This window comes from Ambystoma mexicanum, chromosome 3p, assembly GCF_040938575.1.
Source record: "Ambystoma mexicanum isolate Mex_15411 chromosome 3p, UKY_AmexF1_1, whole genome shotgun sequence".
Classification (NCBI taxonomy): domain Eukaryota; kingdom Metazoa; phylum Chordata; class Amphibia; order Caudata; family Ambystomatidae; genus Ambystoma; species Ambystoma mexicanum.
Window position 1 is genome coordinate 282,390,350 of NC_090925.1, and position 26,695 is coordinate 282,417,044.

At 47.0% G+C, this 26,695-nt stretch overlaps 1 protein-coding gene across 1 annotated transcript in view; it reads right to left on the bottom strand.

The window, feature by feature from the left end:
• Positions 1-17,003, bottom strand: part of CHRNA4 (cholinergic receptor nicotinic alpha 4 subunit) — a 691,740-nt gene extending 674,737 nt beyond the window's left edge. The window contains exon 1 of the mRNA XM_069650802.1: positions 16,074-17,003. Coding sequence (XP_069506903.1) covers positions 16,074-16,134 — 61 coding nt within the window. The 5' untranslated portion in view covers positions 16,135-17,003. The remainder of the gene's footprint in view (positions 1-16,073) is intronic.
• Positions 17,004-26,695: the final 9,692 nt, after the last annotated feature.

Consider the following 26,695-nt stretch of genomic DNA (forward strand, 5'->3'; position numbering starts at 1 on the left):
TTAGGTTATTGGGTAGCAAGAGCTATTTTGGGATGTTAAGAGATGACTTGAAGTCATGTGTTTTGGTGTTCCTAGGAACTCCATCCACTGTCAGATCTTATATTGATCAAGACTATGTTCTGCGTAGCCCCGCCTGGACAGTTAGTGAGTGAACAGATGCTACTTTCACTAAAGCAAGTGACCAGCTTGCCTGAACCGAAAAAAGGTCTAAAGCATGAAAGGATGTACCACCCAAACCCGTGCCCTGTGCCCTGTAGGTGACATGCCTAGAACTGCATCAAGTGCTGAACTCACTGAGCTGCTTTATTGAGTTCGGGGTAGCTTGCTACAGGTGATGGACAAACCTTGATCTAATGTCAACATGCACAGCCGCCACCACAGAAGGCAGAGAACGCTGCATGCTTGGAGCCTCTGCTGCCGAGTGCTGCATCCAGAGCCATGCAGACTCACCGCCATGAGAGCGGATCTTCGATCCACGAAAGATGCAGGGCGCATGTTTTATGGACTGGTGAGTGGGGTGAGAGGTGGCGGGTGCCCCACGATGGGTTCTGTTACTCGCTTCTGAGCAGTGGAGAGTAACGCTATTCTCAACGGCATCTTCTTGATAGGCCCATCAACCTCATATTTACTGAATGCAACAGGCATGAGGCAAAAGGGACCAAAGTGTGAGGAGGTTTAGGAACCTGGGCATTGTGAGGATCTGGGGTACATGGGCAGTGTGAGGACATGGGGCACATGGGCAGTGTGGGGATCCGGCGGCACATGGGCGGTGTGGGGATCTGGAGCACATGGGCAGTGTGCTGATATGGCACACATAGGTGGGTTGGTAAGCTGCAGGCACATGGGCAGTGTGTTGAGCCGGAGGCACATGGGGAGTCTGGGGATCTGAGGCACATGGGCAGTGTGGGGATCCGGAGGAAAATGGGTAGATGTGGAGATCCGGCGGCACATGGGCAGTTTGTGGATCCGGGGGCTCATGGGTGGTGTGGGGATCCACAGGCATATGCGCAGGTTGGGGATCTGGTGCACGTGGGCCGGGTTGGTGAGCGGGAGGCACATGGGCAGTGTGGGGATCCGGAGGCACATGGGCAGAGTGGGGAGCTGGGGCACGTGGGCCTGGTTGGTGAGCGTGATGCACATTGGCAGTGTCGAGATCGGGGCAGGGTGACCAGAAGTCCCGTTTTTGCCTGGACTATCATGGAACTCTGACTGCTGTGCCCTCAACCGAGGGTTTTATAAATCCCTGTCCAGGTTTTCGCAAAAGCGAGGATGACAATTTAATGTAATCCTCAACAATTATAAAGTAAATAAACATGACCACACTTTGCCCATGTTGCCACCGTGGCATGGGCTCAAGCCCTCGACCTTTCATATAAGAGTCACGGTCATTCATTGATTGTGCCACTGGGACCGGCTGGGAGAGAGTAAACATCAAGTCCTGTAATATTAATCAGAGCAAAATGTCCTTTTTTATTAACATTACCCACAGTCAATACCCAGGAGCAGTGTTGAAAACACATTGGAATCCCATGGGGTGTGAGGCTAGGAAGGGGTGGTGGTGAGGGATCCAGGGGTCATCGGCAGTGTGGAGATCGGGGGCACATGGGCAGTGTGGGCAGATAGAGGCACAAGGCACAAATAGTGGAGCTGTGGTCTCGGCAGGGGAGAGGGTAGGTGGAAGCAGAGTGCAACATGTGACAAGGTGTTGAGGCCGGGGAGTTGCAATAGTCTAAGTGACCAGTTACTCAGGTTCCTATTACAGCTTTACACTTGCACAGGACATGAATGGGCAAATCCTCTCTATAGAATGGTGAATATTGTCATAAAAAGTAAAGGAACGGTGTACATAAGAAAAGTAAAGTAGTGGAACGCCGTTCCCGACCGTTCCCGCTCACTTTGATCACTGATGTTAGAATTCAATATATTTGTAGTGATGACATGAGCATCATGTAGTGGGACAATAGCAACATCATCTCCTATTTACAATCCAGTGAAACTAGTGGCCCTCACTATGGCCCAATCCAGCTGACCCCTTGCCCGCGACAGCTTCTTGGCAGCAGCGGGGCCTGCAGGGGATTCTGTCTCTGCGGGTGTCAGGTGGTGCTCAGGATGCCCTGAGGGCAAAATAACTCATGCTGGGTCTCCAAAGGCGATACCTCATAAGCTTCCATGGGAGCTTCCGAGGCAGAACCTCAGGGTTTAGCGCAGGCCAGAGAAGTGCAATGGGACAGGTCATGTGTTTGTGGGGCGGGGAAGTGGGGGGCATTTCTGCCCGTTTGTGGGCACAGAGAGACATAAAGCAGAATTGGGGGCGGCACATGCATGTTGTGTAAGCAGACTGCGTGATTTGCATTGGGCACGAGCAGCATGCATGGGTGGGGCAGTGCGGGGAGCTATTGCTGCGCTACCATGCATCATCGTATTTGCACACAGCAGCATGAAAACAGGGAGCAGGCGGATATAGTGTTGATAGAGACAGAAAGATATGATTTGGGTTCTAGCAGCATGAAAGGGGGTGCTGGGCTGATATTGTTGAGAGAGACCACATGATTTCCCTCAAGCTTAGCCAGCAAGAGAGGGGCAAGCATGGGCATCTCTTTTTGAAAAAGCAGAAACAAGAGCGCGGGGTACCAGGTGAATGCGTGATCGGACAGACCGGATTACTAGTCGTGAGGATATGGGATTGGACCGCTGCAAACCAATGGAAGCGGCAGGCTACCCCATCCTAATCTGAACATACAAAACAAGATGTTGTTCCATGGAAGATGCCCTGTCGCATGACTTCAAGTCAGGATGGAAACAAATAACACAAATGACAGTCACGTGTTTAATCACAATAGTCTGCTTGGATAAGTGCTGTCTTTGCCTAGGCTGGACCCCGAAAAGCAACAGAGGTTCAAAACCCAGATCCGCGCTTAGAAACCAAACTCAGGTATGGTATTAGGTGCGTTATAAAAAAAAACAATGAAATAAGGAAATCAGTGAGGAATTCTGTATTATATCTATTGAGCGCAGCACCATGCAAAGGCGTGCTATTATGCTAGTTACCATTATAAGAGCACTACTTCTAGGCGAACTTTTCGTCCATAATATAATGTGTTGAGAGGCCTCGTTATAAGCTTTGATCATAATAGGCATAATAATGATGTTACAGTGGCAAGGGTGGCAAATATTGTTGAGACCAAGACGACGGTTGGTACAGTCTTGATCCTTCAGTGACCATCCAGCAGAACTAGATCCTCTCTGCCAAACTCAGGGCTTTTGCCATTGATCGCCCATTCGCTCTGATCGCCCATTCGCTCCTGTCAGGTCGGATAATCGCCTGGCGAGGGGGGTATCCAGTATGACAGCAGTCATTAAGGATGAGGACAGAGGAGCTGGCATACATGGGCAAATAGCAGGGGTGGACTGGGCCACAGGGAACTCTGGAGATTTCCCGGTGGGCCTCTGCACCCGGGACCTCTTTTGTGTGGTATTTTCAAATGTTCCCTCAGGAAAAGGGTTGGGCTGGCTGAAAATGCATAACATGGGGCCACCTTGAATATTATTACCCAGGGCCTCTTTTGCTTCCCATTCCACCCCTGTTAAGTAGCGAGGGTTGCTGCGGGCACATGGACCTCCAGTATGAGCAGCTGGATGTACATTGACAATCAGAGTGACACGCAGGAGGAGAATGGACAGACCGGCTGAGTTGCAGAAGATGCATGGGCAAGCTAAGTAGGGAGCCTGGGCTACATGGACAGACAGGGTGAGGACCCGAGGAGCATGGAGAGAAAGAGAGGATCTGCCTGGTGGCACACACACTGAGAGTGTATAGCGACTGAAAGAAAGGGACAGAGAAGTTGCTGTATGGAAGAAATCAGTGTGAGGAGCTACAGGCACGTGCCACATGGACAAAACGTGTGTGGCCCTGTAGGCGCATTGCCAGGCTGTCTGAGGACCCGGAAGGAATGGGACAGGGGATCTAGGGTACATGGGCAAGCAATAGGAGGATTAGTAGGCACGTGGACAGACACGAGGAGGTACTGGAGGCAGATGGACCGTGAGCGGAGCTGGAAGGAAAACGAGAGAGGAGTTTGGGTATATGGAGAAACGTAGAAGCTTGGGACACATGGACAGAGGTTGGGGCACATGAACAGACACAACGAGGCGCATGGTGGTGGATCATGAAGAAACACAGTGAGGAGACAGTGTGAGATGCAGGAGGCGAATGGATTGGCACAGTGAGAAGTTGCGAGAATATGGAGCATTGGTGTGAGGAGTTTAAAAGAAGCAGAGGTCTTTTTTTTTCTTTTTCTAAAGCTTGAATCTCCCCCTCATTTGCGGGAGTTTCAGGCTTTAGGAAAAAAAGGCCTCGGCTTCCAGCAGCCTCACCTTTTTCAGCCTTAATGGTGATGCTGCTCCTCTCCAGCATGGCGAGATGGGCAGTGCCACCTTTAAGGCTGAAAAGGCAAGGCGCTGTCCCCTGCCAGACAAGCCTTTAACAGATGCATGTAGAGATCACTGCCCACTCCCCCAGGGAGACTGGGGGTGCAGATCTTGACAAAAGGCAGGACATTTACAAGCAGACCGATTTGCCACGGACGTTTCACAGCAGGTAGTTTAATTACTGCAATTACAATGTTAATTATATATATTTATATATATATATATATATATATATATATATATATATATATATATATATATATAGGTTTAGGGGAGTCCCAAACACTAGCCTGTAGTATTCCGAGACTGAACAGTTAACCGCAAGGCCATAAGGATCTGATCGGTTTCATCTCCAACAGTTGCTAATATTAAGCATAACATATTCAAAATGACCCGCGTTAAAAGAGGTAACAGGTGCATTTTCAATTGATCAATTGATAAGATCTTCATATCCTAGTGTTTAATTCGTTGGTCTTGGAACCCTGCAAGCGTGGGGTTCGAGACCACATCATTGTTTTAAAATGTAATTAAATTCCTTGAACTGCCGCGCCAAAACGTGCTGGGGGCAAAACACTGCTCCTACCAGGTAGCAGCGAAAAGGGTTGTAGCGTGAGCTGGGCGGAGAGGGGGCGTGACTTAGCGAGGCAAGACCCGTCGGTAGGCCACGCCCCCTTGATGGGCCCCGCCTCATTTTCCAGTACCACTAAATGCACGGGTGTGTCACTCGGAAAATTGGTTGCGCATAGTATAGGGAAAGTGATGGCGTAGCTGAGCTGGTGCGGGCAAGGGCTAGAAGAGCTAGGCTGCTTGGCCAGTCAGTGTGAGCAGCTGGACGGAAAGTGTGAATAGTTTCAGCACACGGGCAGGGACGTGAGAGGCTGGGGGGAAAGGGTCAGGGGATCTTGGGACATGGGCACGCAGTTTGAGAAGCTAGGGGCATCTAGGCAGGTGGGATGAAGATGGGTGACACATGACCAGGGGATGTGATGAGCTGGAGGGAAAAGGGCAGCAGAGATGGGCTGAAGGATCAGGCAGTGGGAGGAGCTGTTTGCACATATACACAGAGGGCGAGGAGTTTGAGATCAATACACACGCAGGGTGGGGAGTTGGCGACACAGTGACCCAAAGGATGGCAAGCTGAACAAAAAGGTGAGAGGAGCTAAGCTACTTGGACGATCAGGGAGAGCAGCTGGAGGCTCATAGGCGGATGGGGTGTAGAGAGTTGGCCCATGGGCCGGGAAATGCGAGGAGCTGGAGGGAAGGGGACGGAGGAGCTGGCAGGACAGGATAGAGGAGCTAGGCTACTTGGACGGTCAGGGTGAGCAGCTGGAGGCTCAGAGGCAGATGGGATGTAGAGAGTTGGCCCATGGGCCGGAATAGGCGAGGAGCTGGAGGGAAGGGGACGGAGGAGCTGGCAGGACAGGATAGTGGAGCTAGGCTACTTGGACGGTCAGGGAGAGCAGCTGGAGGCACATAGATGGGGTGAATCGATCTGCAGCGTGGGCAGGGAATGTGAGGAGCTGGAGGGAAAGGACAGAGTGTAGGAAAAGGCACAGAGGAGCTGGGTGTATGGACGCACAATGTGAGCAATTTGGGTCACATGGACGCAGAGAGCCTGAAGTGACGTAGCACATGGATAGGACATATGGGGGCTGAAGGAAAAGAGGTAGAAGAGCTTGTGTGTATGAAGCGGCAATATGAGATGCTGGGGGCGCATAGACAGAGAGTGTAAGGAGCTGCATGTATGTGGGCAGAGTGAAGCAGGTGACACATGGGCAGTGAATGTGAGAAGCTGGAGGGGAAGCAGAAGTGGAGCTTGTGTACCTGAAAGGGCAGCCTGAGAAGCTTGGGGCGCATAGACAAAGAGTTTGAGAAGCTGGTGGTATGCCGGCAGGCAGCATGAAGCAGGGTGCACTTGGGCAGGGAATGTGAGAAGCTGGCGGGGAAGCGGCAGAGGAGCTTGGCCGTATGGTCAGGCTGTGTGAAAAGCTGCTGTCACATACCCAGACAGTGTGATGGGCTGGAGGCATATGGGCAGGCAGGTTGCAGAACTTGAAAGGAAAGCAGAGATCCGCTAAAGAGGTGTCAGCGCTGGCGGGGCCCAATTCGACATGTTTTCCCCCCACTTGCCTTACAGATGGGAAAAACAGTTAAAGGTGACCTTGAGGGTATTTCAATTATAATAAAGTCAAAAAAAGGTTGTGAGTAGCTGCACATTTTCATGGGAAAGGAAGACACCTGGGTGCTGAAACACTAAGGAACTAAGGCAAAACATGGCATGCACCCCTATGTTAACACCAATTTGATTTAGAGTTAGGATTTATTATACAAATTAAGGGTGCACAGGGGAAAAACGTGACTCTGCACAAGAAATCACTTTAGTAAATGGCAAAGAAATGGAAGTGTCCACAACTCTGGGACACTACGGTTGCATGCACACCTATCAAACTGTGGATAACCTCAGTCAACATTTTAGATATGGTAGTATGATTTGAAGAACAAATGTAATGAGATCATTTTAAAGAACTATACTTATTTGTACTGAGTTAATCCGTTTTTAATTATATTACAATACATCAATTCTGACATATTTCATAAATACAGAAGTTAAATAAGGTTAACAAAAAAACAAATAAACAAGATGGGCTCTACGTGTTTTGGGATATCCATCCCTTCATCAGGAGCTGAATGTGTTGTTTTAGTTGATTGAAATACTTTACCTTTCTGTGTTTCTCAATTCTACAAGAAAATATATAACAATAAAGTCAGTAATGCTGTTCTCTCCACTTTGTGTTCAATGTATACAATTTATGTGAGCTTCTTATGTATTAGTAATACCTCACCTAGTTAAGTACAGAAAGGTACTATTCTTGATATAGGTTCTGTTAATTGGTTCCATATACAGTGTTCCAAATCAGTCACCTACAAAGAGATATTAATTCTTACTGTGACATTATTAACTTTAAAGTTGCTGATTCTGAAGTAGTCAAGGACAGTTAAACAGGGATCCTGCCTTAATGTCTGAGGTCATTACTGTATTGATGATAGTTCAAAAATACATCTGTAATTTATGTCCTCTCCACATATTCAGGTTTAAATAACTGAAAAATATCAGGCAATGTGATTGCTTATCTACCCTTTTTTACGGATGTACAATTCAAGTGGAGGATCAGTGATAGTGTACTCACATTGCGTCTACTGTTTCTGTGTCAGTCACAGCTTGTTAGAGTTCAGTGGGGCGTAGTGACACACATTTTCCTTTCTTATCTGGTTGTGGAGGATACTATGGCTGTGGGGCAGTCCAGTACCGAAATGCTAAGCTATTCTCCTCTGAACAAGAGTACAAACAGCAACCCCATACACATGTTTCAGCCTTGTTGGGCATCATCAGTGAGGTGGAGCTGTGCCTCTCTGAGAACAGTGAGCAAGGGGTCCACGTCTGGATTCCCCTGGTAACTTAGGGTGAGACCCAAAGTAACTTAATATGCAAAACAAAGGGGGTTCTGGGAGTCTATCAGCGCAAACACAGCCCATTGACCTGTTCTTGGGTGGATGGCCCCCGGGAGAGTCTCAACCAATGAACTCTGCCAATTGCCACATGTGGCACAAAACTTGTAGTATATAGACTGATCTGCCCATGTGGGCAGTACTATGTGGGACAAACCACTAGGAAAATGAAAGAACAATTGTCATAGCATACATCTAATATTGGGACACAAAATCCCAAATCACCTGTGGAGAAGAAAAAAAGCAGTGGTGTGTCAAAACCTCCTTCAAGTATAACGGAGAAAAGATTTCAATCGTACAATCGTTTTGTGACATTTGATTACAAGGGGCGTGTAGTATGACACTGGATGTTAGCCCGAACTTGCTGGAACAAACCAAACGCTTTGGTGCTGAGATTAAAATGGGTGGGTGGACGAGTACGTGATGCCATCAGAGGCGTAACGTAACTTGTCTAGGAATGTTTACCTGAGTTGGCAGAAGAACAACATATGGTCATATTATATTGGAAAGGCTGTATGCGCTATTGCAGATCAAGATATCAATAGCAAAAAGGTCGGATTGTGAACTGTGTTGTCTGCATGTTCTCACATGTGTTTGGTGTATAATTATTTTACTGTTGTGTTCTGTTATATATGAGCCAAAAGTATTCTAAGTCATCTATATTCTAAATCGGACACATTTTTACATCAGGATGTGCCTCATAAGTTCTGGTATGTTCATATCTATAAGTTACTATGTTCACCTATATTAGTTAACGGTTCCCTTTACATACATTTTAATAACAGCATTTGAATACACACAATACCCTTGATATAACAGTTGACAAATCGTTCCATATTAAATGTGATACAATTCCAGAAATTACACTTAGTTCACAAATGTGTTCGATTTGCATGAGTGAATTTACAATGGACATTTTCTTGCACAGTCATTATATAACATCTTCCCTTTTACTCAAGTTGCAATTGTTAGCATAAGGGGTGTACTGGATTTAACATAGTTTAAGGTCGAAAACAGTGTTATGTAGTCTTGTAGATCTGTCATTTTTGTCATTTAGATGCATTACAGTTCTACTCTACATATCCTTGGTCTCAATCGTTCCAAATTGAGAACCATATTTTTAACATGTTAGTTGCAGAAGAAATTAACATTCAGCGTACCAGAATTAGCAGATTCATCACTTATTCACACTTTTGTATGGTATACATCAAAAACCATAGATTTTATTTTCCTATGATAATTGACCAAAATCCATGCAATTATTAAAGGTATTCAAATAAAGCATCTATTGTTTAATCTAATGATAACTGAGTGCTTAAGTTCTAGGTTCAGGAGTTGATGCTGTGAAATTCATACAGCATACTTCAAAATACATCACATCTTTTATTAACCTCTAACTAACATCATGGAATATGTTCAAAGAATGACAGTTGTAGGGGATGTTTTATCAGGTGAATAGTCTATCTGATCATCTTGGAGATATGTTGGGAGTCCACCCAAAATGGAAGGTACAAGCTACTCTTGCCGCTGGTGCTATCAACATAGAGTGAATTCAAAGGAATGGCATTAGAGAAGATTATTTGTTCATTCCTGATGGATCTAGTGAATCAAGTATATGTATCCAAAACATTTCCCTTTGAGACATAAGCTCAGGATGGTTCCCTCTTCCCGGGGTGGTTTGGTGATGTTTCCAAAATTACACATTTAAGTTGGGCTATGTTATGTTTCATATATTCAAAATGTCTTGCAACAGGTGATTTGGGATTTTGTGTCCCAATATTAGATGTATGCTATGACAATTGTTCTTTCATTTTCCTAGTGGTTTGTCCCACATAGTACTGCCCACATGGGCAGATCAGTCTATATACTACAAGTTTTGTGCCACATGTGGCAATTGGCAGAGTTCATTGGTTGAGACTCTCCCGGGGGCCATCCACCCAAGAACAGGTCAATGGGCTGTGTTTGCGCTGATAGAGAGACTCCCAGAACCCCCTTTGTTTTGCATATTAAGTAACTTTGGGTCTCACCCTAAGTTACCAGGGGAATCCAGACGTGGACCCCTTGCTCACTGTTCTCAGAGAGGCACAGCTCCACCTCACTGATGATGCCCAACAAGGCTGAAACATGTGTATGGGGTTGCTGTTTGTACTCTTGTTCAGAGGAGAATAGCTTAGCATTTCGGTACTGGACTGCCCCTGTGCAGGACAAAGACTGATATTCAGGGATATGTCTTCTCTGTGAAAGGGACACTGAGCTAAGGACTTGTTTGAGACTCTCCCGGGGGCCATCCACCCAAGAACAGGTCAATTGGCTGTATTTGTGCTGGTAGAGAGACTCCCAATAACACATGCATTTTATGGTTTTCCAAAAATACAGAAAAATACAAAGGATCCACCATTCATACCTATGGTTGCACTGACCAAGAGTATCTTTGACGATTTAGAAAAATACCTGGATAAGTTACTACAACCATTGGTACAAAAGACATCAACATACCTGAGAGATACCACCCACTTTTTGAACACCGTTGGTGAACTCAATATATTTGGAAATTAATGGACATTATTTACTTTGGATGTCCAAAGTATATATACCTGAATCTCATACGGAGAAGGACTAGAAGAAGTAGAGTGGCTTCTACTACAAGAAGATAATTTTCAGTCTAATCAACTTTTTGCTATAGACCTAACACAGATGGTCCTTTACAACACATTCTTTACATATAATAATCAGTTCTATCTACAGATATCAGGAATGTCAATGGGGTCAGCCTTGGCACCAGCCTATGCAAACATTTTTATGTTCGCCTTTGAATCAGAATGCTTCTTGCAACATCCTACATGGTCCATGAAACTGGTAACATGGAAGCGATATATTGATAACTTATTTGATATCTGGAAAGGACCAAGAAAATTACTATTTACCTTTCTACAATACCTTAACAGCTGCAACCCTAGGATTCAATTTACCATAGAAATTGGAACTCAAAATGTCCACTTCCTTGATGTAAACATTACAGTGACGAATAACACTCTAAGCACATCAATATATCATAAACCTGAAGATGTGAATAATTATCTCCACTATACCAGCTATCACCTACAACACCTGATAAATAATCTTCTGTTGAGCCAACTTCTAAGACTAAGGAGAATTATCTCTGATAATGGAGAAAACAGTAAAGCTGTGACAAACCAAACAGAAAGATTTAAACAAAGAGGCTTTCCAGAGAAAGTTCTAAGAGAAACAACTTTGAGAAGCATTTTACAAGAAAAGACTGATCTATTGAAGAAAAAAACAGGAAAGAATACCCACCATTAATATACCTTACAAACTTCTCTTAACAAAGTATGCAGATCAATCGCCTACTCATGAGACTAGACCCTCAACATTGTAAATTGTTTCAGAAACCACTTCTGACTGCATACACTAGAGGATGGAATATCAGATACCATGTGGTAAAAGCTGAAAGAATTGAAAACTGTAAACACCTTTTCCTCAACAATCCGAAATTTGGGACTTTCCTCTGCCTACAATGCAGCAATAAACAAAAAGGAGACCAAATTAGACACCCACAAAAAGAGGACAAAAGATGAAACTCCATCAATATGCCACATGTGAAAGAAAACTTGTAGTATATGGAATGATCTGCCTGTGTGGGAAGTACTTTGTGGGACAAACAACTAGGAAAATGAAACAACGATTGTCAGAGCATACATCTAAGATTAGGACAAAAAAATCCCAAATCAGCTGTTGCCAGACATTTTGAACTTAGGAAACATGACATAGCCCAACTTAAATTTGCAATTTTGGAAAACTACCACCAAACCACTCTGAGGAGGGAACATTCCTGAGCTTATGTCTCAAAGGGAAATGTTTTGGATGCATACACTTGATTCACTAGAACCATCAGGAAAGAATGAAGAGTTTTCTCTAACGCCATTGCTTTGAATTCACTCTATGTTAATGGCACTAGCTGCAAGAGTAGCTAGTACCTTCCATTTTGTGTGTACTCCCAACATATCTCCAAGATGATTAGATAGACTCTTCACCTGATAAAACATCCCCTACAACTGTCATTCTCTCGACATATTTCATGATGTTAGTTAGAGGTTAATAAAAGATGTGATGCATTTTGAAGTACACTGTATGAATTTCGCAATGCCAACTTCTGAAGAACCTAGAACTTAAGCAATCATTTATCCTTAGATGAAAGAATAGATGCTTCATTTGAATACTTTTAATAATTGCATGGATATTGGTCAATTATCACAGGGAATTACAATATATTGCTGTCGATGTATACCGTACAAATGTGTGAATAAGTCATGAATCTGTTAATTCTGGTACATTGAATGAGAATTTCCTCGGCAACTAACATATTAAAAATATGGTTCTCTATATGCAATGATTGAGACCAGGGAAGTGTAGATTAGATCTGTAGTGGATCAAAATGACAAAAATGACAGATCTACAACAGTACATAACACTGTTTTGAGCTTAAACTATGCTAAATCCAGTACACCCCTTATGCTAACAAATGTAACTTGAGTAAAACAGAAGATTTTATATAATGACTGTGCAAGAAAATGTCCATTGTAAATTCACTCATGTAAATCAAACACATTTCTGAACAGATTGTCATTTCTGGAATTGTGAATTGTATCACATTTAACATGGGATGATTTGTCAACTGTTATATCAAGGATATTGCGTCTATACTAATACTCTTAATGAAATGTATGTCAAGGGAGCCATTAACCAATATAGGTGAACATAGAATTGTTAACCTATAGATATGAACATACCAAATCTTACGAGGCACTTCCTGATGTAAAAACATGTGTCCAATTTAGAATGTAGATGACGTAGAATAATGTTGGCTAATATATAACACAACAGTAAAATAATTCTTCATTAAACACATGTGAGAACATGTGTACATCACAGCTAACCGTCTGACTTTTTCGCTATTGATATCTTAATCTGCAATAGCGCATACAGCACTCTTAATATAAGGATCTCGACGAATAACATGACCATGTGTTGTTCTTCTGCCAACTCAGGTAAACATTCCTTCACACGTTACATTACACCTCTGATGGCATCACGTACACGTCCACCAACTCATTTTGATCTCAGCACTGAAGTGCTTGGTTTGTTCTGGCAGGTTTGGGCAAACATCCGGCGTCTCGTACTCAACCCGCCTTGTAAGTACATGTCACAACCCGATTGTACGATTGACATTTTTCCCCGGTATACTTGAAAGAGGTTTTGACAGAACACTGCTGTATTATTCTCCACAGCCGTAGTATTCTCCACAACTAGATAAGAAAGGAAAAGGTTTGTTACTATGCTGTGCTGAACACTACCACGCTGCGACTGACACTTAACCAGTTGACGCAATGTGCGTACACTATCACTGATACTCTGCTTGAATTGTACTAGACAGCTCTCCGCATTGCCTGATATTTTTCAGTTCTTCGAACCTGAATATGTGGAGATGACATAAGTTACAGACGTACCTTTGAACTATCATCAATACAGTAAAGACCTCAGACATTAAGGTAGGCCCCCTGTTTAACTGTCCTTGTCTACTCCAGAATCAGCAACTCTAAAGTTAATAATGGCACACTAAGAATTCACCTCTCTTTGTAGGTGACCCATGTGAACACTACATGGGACACATTGACAGAACATGTATGAAGAATAGTACCTTTCTGTACTTAACTAGGTGAGGTATTAATAATACATAAGAAGGTCACATACATTGTATACATTGAACACAAAGTGGAGAGAACAGCATTACTGACTTTATTGTTATATATTTCTTGTAGAGTTGAGAAACACAGACATTTAAAGTATTTCAATCAACTTTTTGTTTACCTTATTTGTCTTGTGTATTTATGAATTATGTCAGAATTGATGTATTGTGATATAACTAAAAACGGATTCAACTCAATACAACTAAGTGTTGTTCTTTAAAACTATCTCATTAAATGTGATCTTCAAATCATACTAGCATGTCTAAATTTTTGACTGAGGTTATCCACAGTTTGATAGGTGTGCATGGGATGGGAGTGTCCTAGAGTTTTTGACACTACTATTTGCTGAAACACTAATGGCCCGATTCATGGATTTTTTTGTGCGGTGCAAAGTGACTTTGCACTGGTATAAAGTGACTTTGCACTGCCAACAAACACCCTGATTCACAGCAGTGCGGTATTTTTTTTATTTTTTTTTGCAGTGCAATGTCTCTTTGCACTTCAAAAATACACTGTGCACTCTGCTGTGAATCAGGATGTGCACCTATTGCAAAGTCACTTTGCAACACGCTCAAATATCCATGAACCAGGCCCTAAATGTCTGCTGACAATCTATTACTGAAGCTTTGACAGTAGGGTGCTAATATGTGGAAATCTCAATAAAAGGCAGCATAGTGCAACTGCTGGTGACTGCAAGCATGATGCGATGGCCTGGGGCGCCAGGCAAAGGCAGTGTGTAATGTGCAAAGTGCATGATGTCCCGAATTAAAGGAGTATATGTGCTAACAAAGGGCAGCTGCACTGCCCCCTCCCAGATTCCCGAGGCGATTTCATTTCTACTGAAAAATGTAAAAGACCCCGACGCAGTCCCCACAGATGGGTGAGTGAGAAACTGTCGCTGGAGCCCAGCAGCAATCAAACTTGTCTTTCAGCCTCTGAGTGCTGCAACGGGATAGGTTTCCGAGGTCAGAGACGGCAGTGGCAGACATCTTCGGTTTAGAGATGCACGCACAGTGCGCGCCAAAGCCCCGGAATACGTTCCTAAACACCACATTGGTGGACCTGCGTTCCAAAAGTTGAGATTGATTGATTGATATTTTATTTCTATCGCGCTGTACACAAGTGTTTCAGAGGGCGACAAGTCAAGGGAGGGGAATAGGGGAGAACAAAACAGCGATCTTACTAGACCCATTGACATTGAGAACGCGCAAGTGCATGGGAGAGGGGGAGGGGAAAAGTGCATGGAAGGAGGGAGAAGTGGAACGTGCAAAGCAGAAGAGAAACAGATAAATAACAATAAATAAATAATAAAGGCAACAAACAGTCGTAATGCAGCCAGCAATTTGCAAGTGCTAGGTTGGATGGGATTAATTGATAAGAGTTCGGCAAAAGCGCCTTCCGGTAACTTTATCCAACAGGTTGAGTCCAGGGGACGGTGGCAGCCGTTTAGGCGATGCCACGATCCAGCTCTCTGACTTCACCTCCACTTGAGATGCCCAACCCGAAGGCGCATTATCTGCTCTAGGCAGACTGCGGATCTGCGCACGTGTCGCGATTCTCCAAAGCTTCCCGGATCTACGCTGCACCTTGTCAGATCAATCCGGGTTTGGAGGGAGGGGGGGCTGGGGCGCCCCCAGCGTTGGAGTAAAGCCCGGATTTAGAGATGGGGGCTGATAACGTGCAGCTCACCTCGCAGCCATCGGCAATCCCTTCATTACGGCTTAGCTGTAGCCATCACGCCATGAGTATTGCTCAGTAGGTTCGTGTGCCTGATACGGAGACATGCAAAAGGAGATCTGATCTGACTCAGACTTACACCCCATGAACACGAGAGGTCCGTGAACCGCAGTTGTTATAGCTTGTTCTGCTGTGTTTGTTCGGATGGAAGAGGCGGGATATTCAAAATAGTTCACGCTCTAAATGAATAACACAATAAATGTTTTAAAAAAACACTGCAGTTATATATTTAGCGGTTCTCGGCCGCTAAGCCCGGGGCTCCTGCTGTGACCCCGCTCGTCGCCTCCAATGCCCTTTGCAATGATACTGTATCTACCAGCATCGAAAAGAGAAACCTGCTAGGTATCGAACCCCCAAACCCAGTAGGAGCACAAAACTGAGAAGTACGCCGCGTTAACTAACTGAGCTATCGTAACACAAATCAGGCGCAGCTGAAATACGTAATGAGCAAACGTCTACTACTCCGTGTAATTGGCCGGGCGCTCGTATTTACAGCCTCGAGACAGCGACGGGTGCTTCACGGGAAGTTTTCCCTGAAATAGCTGAAGTTCCGAGACTTCCACTGTGTGGATGGACAGTCTGTCCCCTCCCCCCAATTACAAGCCCCCCACGCTCCATAGATGCAGGGCAGCTTACCTGGGGCGAGGCTGGCACACAGGAGGATGAGCAGGCACTCCCCGGAGAAGGGGAAGCCCATGGTGGGCGAGCGCCTCCTACTGCACGGTCCCCGCCTGCGCCTCACACCTCTGCCCGCGCGGCTCTGCGAGCTGCGGCGTCATCCCCCTCTGTCTGTCCCTGGGTCTCACACCTGTCCCCGCGGGTCCTCGCTGGAAGATGCTCGCTTCCCGGAGACTCAACACCGTGTGAATTATCCGCTCCTTTCCAAGCCCAGGTGCCAAGGTGACAAAAAATCCCCGTGGCTCCGAGACGTCACCAGATACCCGTCCTTAAACCGGTCTCTCCTATTTCTTCATCTCCGTGTTACTCCGTTCCCTTTATTCCTCCGTTCTCCGTGTTTGTTTCTTATTGTATTTCTCCGTTTGCCCAAAGGTAGGTTTATAGGTCTCCAAATGTCCACTTTTCCTCGCTTTTTCCTTTTCGTTTACGCCTTTTTTCTTTTCTACCCTCTTTTTGATAATCTACTTTTCTTTATTTACCAGCTACCTTGCAGCAATTCCTCTCTTCTTCGTTTATTCTCTTCTTGTAACTTTCTATCCTTCGGTGTGTTTTTTTTTCTCTCCCGAGTTTCATTTCATTTCTTCTCCTCCTCCGTTTACTCTTCTTCTCTCCTGTTTCGCGCTGTCCCTCTTTTTAAACCTTGCTTCTTTTGCTCGTTTCGTCCTTTTTTCTTTCCTCTCTGCTCTCCTCCCCGCTAGCACTGGTTCCGCTGCTGCTTTAGCTCCGGGTGAGCGCCGCTTCGCGATATCGCCTCGGCAGAGGTGCACCGTTCGCCGTCTGTTTGTGTATGTTAGAGCCGCGTGGACCTCCCCAACTACCGCCAGAGGGAGTGGACGAATATCTTCTTGCAAATTCAGACTCACGCACTGAGCCTCACATCATTTCTTTCAGAGGCGAGATGCTGGGAGGGAAGAGAGGGGGAGAGCGGGGGAGGGGGGTGGGGAGTTCTCGAAGCCTATCACTTAGCATGTACTAGACGCTGGGTTTATATTTAATTCGAACAGACTATGTATGAGATGTCAAGCACTGTCACTAAGGCTAGCTCAGTGGGGTTAGTGCCTACTGCAAGGATCTCTCTAATAAGGACATCGTTTTTAGGACATTTTTGGTAAAGGAAGAAGATTTGGAAAGTGAAACGTACGGGCAATGCTCATCAGTGGACATAGCTATGATTATTGCAGTAATTAATATTTTAATAACGATGCGCAATGCATTGGTAGAAACTGTAAATATTAAGTAGAAGAATTTTAGATCATTTTAATAATTACATTTGGTATTACTACATGTTGGTAATGTTTTTATTGATGGATTTTATAACATGCGATGAAGTGTGTATACGTTTTAATTAACCTATCACAAGTACACATACATCTGCGTGTAGGTTGCAGGTCATGTATTTGACAGTACAGTGCAGCCCCCCTCCCCCTCCCACTCACCCGCCCAGTATCTGACAGGGCCACCTCCACCTGCTTCGCCTGGGACCCTGTCACCTCACATATGACGGGCACACACTCCACGTCCCACCAGCTGACATCCCAAGACAGTACAGCATTCAAATCCTTCACTGGCAAGTTTGAGAGTTCACAGCCAAGGCCTTCCTCTAGAATTCCACTGCCAGTGTCTTTCAGATGTTGTGTGATGTTATACCCGCAACCTCCCTCATGGTCTCTAAATCCAGCAATAGAGCTGGCAGATCGCCCACTAGTATTTACACCATGCCCTGCCAGGAGCCCCGGAGCCCACAGCAGGCAGGTAGTCAACTCCATGACAGGTGCTCATTAAACAGGTGCTTATAGCGGCTGGAAACGTAACATGGCAAATTTGGATCAAGCATAGAGTCTGCGGGAAGGTGGTCTTATATGCACATCAATATCCACAGTCCACCAGAAGCTGTGCCCCAGCCAGAGCAGAACACCTCACCCCATCTCCTCTACTAACCACGGAAACAGAGAGTCGGGGTGGACGCCCCTCAGTTCGACCATTGCCTCCTGCACTGGGCCAGCCTACAAGTCACAAGCTACCGTTCCAGCAGAGCCTACTCAGACCTTCAGACCTCCTAGGCAGTAGCAGAGGCAGTGTGTGTGCCAAGGGTTCCAGCGGGAGGCAGAGGGCACACTGGGCGGCAGGGTGGGGGGGCAGTTGCCCCCCCCACGCACCCTCTGGCTCTGCTAGTGCTCCAAGGTCAATACATTTAACACTACTACATTTTGAAATAATAACAGCTACCAGGACCCGAAGAGCGGTGCCATCCAATCAGGAAGCTAGTAACACAGGTTCATAATGGCCGGTATAAGCCTGCGTTCCATTCCTCCCTCCTGCTCTACTCTTCTGAACCTCCATTATTTCCGGCAGTCACGCTCCCCTTGCTTTCCTCCATGTCTCTGCTCACTCTTCTCCTTCTTTTGCCAATCATCTTAGACCCACCAAACCACCGCCCATTCCCACCCAGCCACAGACACCATGACTTCTACTGGTCTTCCGCAATCTTCTCCTCTGTTGTTTTGCTGCTGCACCAGCAGCCTTTCGAAATAGTAAAAGGACTAACCTCCTTTTACTGTTCCTCATATTGGCATGATGGGGCAAAACCCTCAAGGTACAAACACTGATAGGCAAATACTCCTTCCCTTCCACATCCACATATGTTGAAAGAAGGGCCACACGCTTGTCTGTTCGAGTCCCCATCTTTTGGCTCAACCTGTGCCTCCAACTCAGGGAGATACTAGTCCTTCATCTCCTCCAAGAAATCTCTCACAACTCACCTCTTCTTGATTCCGAGGGCCTACCTGGGGGCCTAGAGCCCACCAGTTATCATGGTCTATGCCCTGTGCTTTTCCACTAGACTCAAGCAGAACCTCTATGAGCCCACCTCCCCCACCCATATGTGCCTTTACCGGCCTTTGCAGCGTGAACGCGCATTGAGACAATTAAGTTTGTAGTGCGTATGAGACAAGAAAAAAAAATGAAATCAGAACTAAGGATCCAAGATGGCTGCTTTCCAGAAACATCTTTCCAGATGTTAAGCAATCAAATGCAAACAGTACAGCTCCTGATGCACGCTGCATGGTCAGTGAAGGTATTCATCTTTGGAGGAATAGCTCAAAAACGGCTGAAGTTCAATAGAGCCATTTCCGAGAAGAATTGTTTTTACGAGTGTCAATAAAGACAGGCTGTGGGCAGCCCCAAGAAAGGCTCACCCTGTCCACACTACTAAATTGAAAGCAATTGGGTGACTCAAAAGTGGCTGACCAAATGCACCACATTTATATGGAGAGAAATATAAAGAAACACTTGATAGTTTGGAGTGAATTATAATAACCTCATTTGCATACTAGCAAAAAGTACCTGTACTCCGCACAGGTTCTGCAGACAGATATGATAACACACTCATCAGTTGTTGAAAATCAATGATCCTCTAGATCGTTGTTCCGAGTCGCTGATCGCTTGATGTGTTTTGCACTCTGAAGTGAACTGCACTGAGAATGGGTGCATGTGGCGGGCTGACATACCAGAGCAGATGTAGAGGGGAGGCGAGAGTTGGCGTGTTGCAGCATACTCGGAACTTCGGTGGGCTTTCCCCATCCTTTGACTCACCCTGGCATGTAGTGCACATTTCTCGGAAATGGTACATGCTAGGGCCTTGAAACGTGTTTTTCAAAAATTGTGCTCCTCGCGTTGAGATTCTTAAAATGAGCTCTGTCCGGTCCTTCTACGACCACATTGATGTTTAGCTGATTTGAGGCAACTGTCTTATGTGTGAAGGGGCTGAAATCCAGGGAAAGGGGTGGGGTGTCCATATGTAATGTAGCCAGCAATGTCCAGAGGGTCCTAACAGACAGCTACACACAATTTGGTGCAGATTGGTGCAAGGGTGTGGAATTGTATGGGGAACAAACTAACAGCTTTTCCTGCTGTAGGAAGAGCACTTTTTGGGCATCTCATAAGTATGCCCTCCCTGGACGAAGCCTCACAAATCTTTGCAAAAAAAAAGTATATTGCCCAGTCAGATTGATTCTGTGAATTTTAGTGAGGTTTTGTGCAGGGGGGGCAAAGTTATCGGGGGGGTGGTCCCAAAATGTGTGTTTTGTTTCCATTGGCGCAATGAAAAACATATTTTGCTCATGCCGACAGCCCAAACCACTGGACTGATTTTCACCAAATTTGCAGCAGGAGCTATGGCGTTGTCCCGAAAGTGTGCTTTTGTAAATTTGGTGTAAATCCGTCCAATACTTTATAAAATAAACGGCCAAACATTAGGTAGAAAAAAAATGAGTGATATCTGGGTTCAGTCCGCGTACTGTCTTCCCTATTCAGTCCTCAGACGGACCTCCGATTGGACCAGAGGGTGGCGTGATGTCCGCGGACATCAGGTGCAAACGCTGTTTGGATAGTGAAAAGCGTGAGGTGCGTCAGATTTTTGGAAACGCCCATCACGTTGGATTTACGGACAGCGCCCACTGTCCACGAACATCAGGGTAAAAACATATAAAAAAAACACAACATTGCGCTTGTACAACTAACGAAACATTATCTGGGGAGTTGAGCGGTGTCAAGAATAGGATAGGATATGCCCTTGAAAAGCTCAAAAGAAAGGTGTTTTTTCAACTCTGACATCTGCAAACAGTCCGGATTTCCAGGGCAGTCCGGTGATATTTTTGAACATCTGAGATGTTTTGGGGCCTCTATGCCTATTTCTGCAGTACAGGGTTTGTGAAAAGCAGTTTTCGGATCTCTTATAACTTTGGTGCCACTCAATGAAACTGCATGACATTTTGTAATTTCATCTAAACCTGACACTGAATGGTTCTGCAAAGTGTGGTGTTGTTTTGTCAAGAGGGAACTAAATTAGAGGGGTATCCCTACATATTATCCCCACCAAAAATATCACCGTACATATGGTCATTTGTCTCGCCATAGGCAATAATTTTAATTTTGGGGGGGGGGGGAATTTGTGGGAGCGGGAGTTGCGGGGGTGTCCCCCACATAGTACATTTAAAAATAATGCGGGGGTTGCAGGGGTGTCGCCCGCAGGGTCCGTGGCTCAATATTGCCGCAAAAATATGGTGATATTTTTGTATCGTGATATTTTTGTGGGGATATTAACACATGCAACCATTAGCGGGGAGATACCAACATATTGTAAAGGCTTATAAATGTGGTTCCATTTGATGGATCTGCACAAAAGTTTGCAAAACGATTTTATACCTGGATATGAATGTCTTAGCAAAGTTTGGTGGTATTTGGTTAAGGTGAAGCAAAATTAGAGTGAGATCTCAATATTTTTACATGGTTTGTAACTTTGCTGCCATTTGACGAATGTGGACAAATGTTTTCAGAAAGATTATAGACCCAACCTTGAATGTTTGTGCAAAGACTGAATGGATTGTGTCATATGTAATGTAGCCAGCAATGGCTACATTAAATAAAATAAAATAGTCATATATCTTAGGCCCCTAAGATATATGACTATTTTCTGTACCTGTACATACATTTTGACACTTTTCACAAAATAAAATATAGGCGGATTTGCAGCAAACTCATGCAAGGAGCATTGGCAATGACCTGAATGTACGGTTTTGTAAATGTACCCGTGTTTTATTTTTTGACATGTGTCATAATGTAGGTACAAAAATAGTGATATACCTTTTGTGACTGACCTATAGGGGGTAATTCATATAATTCAGCACACAAGTGGCGCACGCGGCTGGCGCACAGTTTGCGCGTGCGGCAGTATGCGCCAGCAGCATGCACCAAAGTCCATTTCGGCGCACAGCGTATTCATGGATTTCAACATCCATAACCAGCCATGACGCAGAGTAGCGCAGCGACCCTGCAGCAGCGCCAGTTACGCCCCCAACCCCTCCCCGTGCGCCATGAACAGCGCACAAATCCCGTACCTGGCGCACAGGCCAGTGGACCAGCATACAGCCCCCCAACCACGAAAACGTCTGTAAAAATCCCTGCGCACCCCTCTGAATAACCGTACCCCGCTGCGCGGGAAGTGTTACACGCGATTGGCCCTGTGTGAGCGGGGTACATGTATTTATGGGGTGCGCGGGAAGTTTTACAAGCGATTGCACCTGTGCGAGCGGGGTACGTGTATTACAGGGTTGCGTGGGAACTTTCACATGTGATTGGCTCTGTGCGAGCGGGGTATGTGTATTTCGGGGGTGCACAGGAAGTTTCACATGCGATTGGCCCTGTGCGAGCAGGGTACGTGTATTACGGGGTGCGCGGGAAGTTTGATACACGATTGGCCCTGTGTGGGCGAGTATGTGTATTACGGGGGTGCGCAGAACTTTCACACGCGATTGGCCCTGTGCAAGCGGGGTACGTGTATTTCAGGGCTGCGCGGGAACTTTCACACGCGATTGGCCCTGTGCGAGCATGGTACGTGTATTTCGGGGGTGCGCGGGAAATTTCACACGTGATTGGCCCTGTGCGAGTGCGGTATGTGTATTTTGGTCGGTTCGCAGGAAGTTTCACATGCGATTGGCCCTGTGCGAGCGGGGTACGTGTATTACGGGGGTGCGCAGGAAGTTCCACATGCGATTGGCCCTGTGTGAGCGGGGTACATGTATTTCGGGGTGCGCAGGAACTTTCACACGCGATTGGCCCTGTGCGAGCGGGGTAAGTGTATTTCGGGGGTGCGCAGGAACTTTCACACGCAATTGGCCCTGTGTGAGCGGGGTACGTGTATTTCGGGGTGCGCAGGAACTTTCACACGTGATTGGCCCTGTGCAAGTGGGGTACGTGTATTACAGGGGTGCCCCAACGAATTGCCAGCATGTGTCCTCCCAGGTGTGCCCTCTCCCCCGTCCCCAGGGCCTGCAGGCAGAAACCAACACAGGGGTACACACTGCACCCCTGGCCATGCTCCACAGGCAGCCCATCCACCCTGGCAAAGCCCCCCAGCCAGCCCACATGTCACCACGCACAAGTGAGCACTGACTCATGTCCCCCAGCACCCCCATCCACCCAGCATTGAGGGGCACCTGCCAGCAGGCCCCGACTCATGTCCCCCAGCACACCCATCCACCCAGCAGTGAGGGGCACCTGCCAACAGGCCCCCACTCATGTCCCCCAGCACCCCCATACACCCAGCATTGAAGGCACCTGCCAGCAGGCCCAGACACATGTCCCCCAGCACCCCCATTCACCCACCAGTGAGGGGCACCTGCCAGCAGGCCCCGACTCATGTCCCCCAGCACCCCCATCCACCCAACATTGAGGGGCACCTGCCAACAGGTCCCGACTCATGTCCCCCAGCAACACGAAAGGAAGCTGCACAATCATGGGCCTCATGTGCACCAAAATACCACAGCACGCCACCCCAGTCTTGACATTCAATGATTTCAACAATCTACCCCACACCGACATGCCTATGTCAGGACACAAATCAAAAGTCAACCATGTACATCAACACATGTCCGTCTCACACACACACACTGTTTGCCATAGATTGTGTAAAACCACATTTTGACATGCGCGAGCGAATCCCACACATGGAATTAAAATATCAAAATGTATTATAAACAAAATCAATGTAATGAAATGAATGGGAAAAAAAATACAAACATGAAATGAAATGCATGTCCAAAAATATGAAAAATGAAATATAGATGCAATCCAAATAAATCCTAAAGAAAAATGGTCCAAATTCTCTGTCCACCAAAACAAATCCAAAGGAAACGTAAAAATCAAATTCTATTGATCCATGGTGAAATCCAAAGAAAATGTATACATAAATCCAAAGTCCAACTATGTACAAGCAATTTTGAAAGGGTCCATGAGCCCAACAAAAGAACTGAAACCTATTTAAGAAACTACCTAAGAAATAACTTTATACACAAGTGTGGGGCATAGTCCAATCACCCCAAAAGAAAGAAAACGAAAATGAAACCAAACAATAAAAACTATTTACAATGGCGGCAGGCTAGTCTGACAGCTCACTTTCCGATGTCCCAGGCCAGGGCATCATCGAACTCCTGGTCAATGTCCTGGAGGCGGTCCTCTTTCATGACCCCGAGGGTTCACAGGGATGATGCCATGTTGGACTCCAACTCCCTGCGAATAGCCTCGAGGAACTCGGCCCGCCTCAGTACCCTCCGCATGGAGTTTTCCGCCCTGACCACTGTGAGCCGTGCCTCTTCCGCTCGCCGCCGCTCCGCATCTACACGCTGGCCCAACCGCAGCCACAAGGAAGACACACCCATTCCAGGGTCCTCCTGCCCTCTGGCCGATGCCTGTCCCTCTGATGTTGATGGCCCCAAGCCATCATTGCTCCCACCTAGAGCCTGCTGCTGCTGCTGTCCATGTGCCCTGTCCGATGATGCCTGCAGATCCTCCATCTGCTGGTCTCCAGTTGTTGGGGTGTCCACCCCTGCAGGACCGTCGACTCCCGACTGTGGCAGGGATGGGATCTCCACCAAGCTGGCTGTGTTGGTAGGGCCAGGTCCACAGGGGGCCGTGGTGGAATTTGGGCCGCAAGACGGCAGGGAGAACGACTGGCGCATAGTCTCCACAGAGGAGGAGAGGTCCGCCAGAGTGCGCGACACATGTAGGAACCCACCAACCAGGGCCCCTCCCAACTGTGTCACGTCGCAACGCTGCTCTTGGTGATGGCGTGTGTGCTCCCCCCAGGAAGCACACACGTTATCACGAATGACACACGTGCACAACGCGACTCCAATCAGGACGGAGCCCATACGGTCATGGGACTCCTCGTCCGCAGGTAGTGGAGAGGCAGATGACGTGGGCCTCCCCCCTACCTGCGGACGGGTCTGGGACGGGGCATCCCTGCTGGTGCATGGTGGTGCAGTCACAGGGTCAGGGACAGCGACATGCACAGGCCCCTGCGCGGTGAACTGTGCTGCCTCCTGACGCTGACCCTGGACTGCACCACTTGCACCAGTGGTACTACCCCCACCAGGCCCCATGTGCGGCTCAGTAGCGGGCTCCTCCACCTCTGTGGAGACCACCAACCTGAATGTCTCCGCACCATCTTCCACCATTGCAAGCCCCCGTGGGGGCTCACACGGCCCTTCCGCTACAGCCGTAGTGGCAGACGTGGCACCAGTCCCCTCTCTCCCGGATGATGGCAATTCCTGGGAGGGTGGCTGGGCCTTGAGTCGCCGCCCGGTGGAGGCATCCCCACCGCTTAGCTCCACAGCACTGTCTCCGCCCTCTTCTTCACTCGACACTGCGTAGAGGGAGACATAGAACACAAGCATCAGGGTACTGTACAATGGTCCCCTAGACAGGAAGCAATAATACATGAGTGGCACTGTCAAACATCACTTCCATCCTGTCCCTCCACAACACATGGGTGAATGCACGCAACACACATGCAGAAACAGGCATGGCACATGCAATCAACATCAGCATCCATGTACAAGGGCCTCTGTTAACCAAAATGTTACCTTAAAAATCACATGCATCATGGCTCATACTGATCCCATGCACACACATCACCGGAGGGTCATGCATCATGGCTCGTACACCACAGACACAGTGGATACAACGGTGACCTCACTGCATGAGTGCATCTACACATCGTCATGGACATGTGTCATGCATCCATGCCGTTTCAAAGTCACACACACACTTCTCAGACACACACACATGTGCACCATACATGTAAATGAGAGCAGCACCCATCCCTCACCCCCCCTCCATGTCCAAGAACATACACTGGCATGCATTAATGTGTGCATTACACATACAGCTCCCCATGTTGCATTGGAACACATGCACCATCCATGTGGTTCACACATTACTGGTCTCACATGCATGACCATGATGTCCCTGCACACACACATCCATACATGGCCTATGTCACACATACAGGCAAGTATCAGACTACCAGCACAATGCAACATGCCCTGTCTCACACAGCAATGCTTGGCCACTTACCGCTCAACTCCAGACGGGTCTGCCTCCGAAGGATCTGAGTGTGGAGTGCTGGGCCTATGCGTTCCAGGACCCTCATCTGGATGTTGCTCATGCTGACCCGGCACCCCTCTGCATCCTCTGCCTTCACGAGTAGCCGGGCCTTGTAGAGGGTCCTGGACCTGAAGTCCTCCCAGCGCTTCCTGACGTGCTTGATGTCGCGGGTTAGCACCTCCTCCACGTTGATTGCAACCACTACGTCCTCCCAGATCCTCTCCCGTCCTTCCTTGTTGGCGCTTGATGTTCTGAAGAGGGCATCATAATGCCCAAGGACATGCTCCACCAGGACACCAACTTCCTTCTCACTGAAGCTGGTGGCCCTCTGCCTCTCTGGTTGGGGGTCGCCAGTGGTCTCGGATGGTGTTTGGACTGACATGGCGACCCCCGAGGCAGGAGTGGGTGGGCAACTGGGGCTGGGCTGTGGAGCGATGGTATCCGAGTCGGGAGTCTTCTGTTCCAGCAGGGGTGGACACAGCAACTGGACCCCTACAGATGGCTGACGTGCAGGCACCAAATAGCAGGGCACGTGGGCAGCAGGCAGGCAGCAGCAGATGGCAGGTGGGAGCGTGCTCGGGGCTCAGGGTTTTTGGGCAGTAGCGTGGTCTTCCGTGTGTTTTCGAGTGGCCAGCTTG